The 1,069-nt window shown below is 40.9% G+C and overlaps 1 protein-coding gene across 1 annotated transcript in view; it reads left to right on the forward strand.

The window, feature by feature from the left end:
- Positions 1 to 1,069, forward strand: part of FRAS1 (Fraser extracellular matrix complex subunit 1) — a 208,114-nt gene that overhangs the window by 119,491 nt on the left and 87,554 nt on the right. Inside the window, 2 exon segments of the mRNA XM_012653893.1 lie at positions 560 to 708; positions 885 to 1,047. Coding sequence (XP_012509347.1) covers positions 560 to 708; positions 885 to 1,047 — 312 coding nt within the window.

Genomic DNA, 1,069 nt, shown 5'->3' on the forward strand with positions numbered 1-1,069 from the left:
GTGAAATTTGGAAGCTATTTGTTCTCTGGTTAATCCAAAATGTTATCATGTTGAATGTTAAAGTGAGTCATTGGCTGAGCTTTAAATAACTTCTGTCTCATGGAATTTTATCATTGTATTGTAGTTATAATGGAATTTTACCTGTTTCTAAAAAGCAAACCATCCTTAGACATTCTAGAAGCAGCCTACATCTTTGTTTATAGATAGATGACTTCCCACTGACCATGTTTTATTCTTCACTGGATGCTTATAATAAAAATAATACGTGTATGGCTCTTACAAGAGCAATAGGTCGTCTCTTTGTTTTACGCCCGTACGTAAAGTGTATTTCCCTTACTGTTATCTTGAGCTACTCTTAGAAAATGATATTATCAATGAGGCGTTTCAGGAGGAATAAATACTGGATTTTTCATACGGTTTGAAATGGTGTTGCTTTGTGACAGAGAGAGACTTTTCCAATTAGCAGAGGAAGCAGCACCCACCCGTACCTCTTTAACTTCCGGAAGTTTTTATTCCTGCAAACGTGCATTCACGTCCTGCCTCGTATTTGCCCGATTAGGACGATTCTTCCCCCGACGCGGAGATCTGGATTCGGTTAAGCTCTCTGCCTATGTACGGCACTCTCTTAAGAACCTCGGGACCTGAGGTGGAAGAACTCTCGGAGCTTTCAAATTTCACAATGGAAGACATCAACGATGAGAAAATTAGGTATGCATTTTTTATTTGACGGAATTTTCAAAAATTGTGTTAAAGTATTTAAGCAACTGATGGCAACTCCCTTGAAAGAATATGTTGCTTCTGGCCCCGTTTTTAAACAAAGATGCAGCCATTTAACCTGGCTCGTCAGTGTGTCTCGTTCATTTGATTGTTTTTGGCCTTTCTAGGTACTCGGCTGTGTTTGAAACGGATGGTCACCTGGTCACGGACAGCTTCTCTTTCTCCGTCTCTGACGTGGACCACAACCGTCTGGACAATCAGATGTTCACCATCATCATCACTCCTGTCGAAAATCCACCGCCAGTCCTCGCCTTTGCTGACCTTATCACGGTAAGCGATTCTCAGATCAATA

This window comes from Propithecus coquereli, unplaced genomic scaffold (genome assembly GCF_000956105.1).
Source record: "Propithecus coquereli isolate 6110/MARCELLA unplaced genomic scaffold, Pcoq_1.0 Scaffold433, whole genome shotgun sequence".
NCBI classification, from domain to species: Eukaryota; Metazoa; Chordata; class Mammalia; order Primates; family Indriidae; genus Propithecus; species Propithecus coquereli.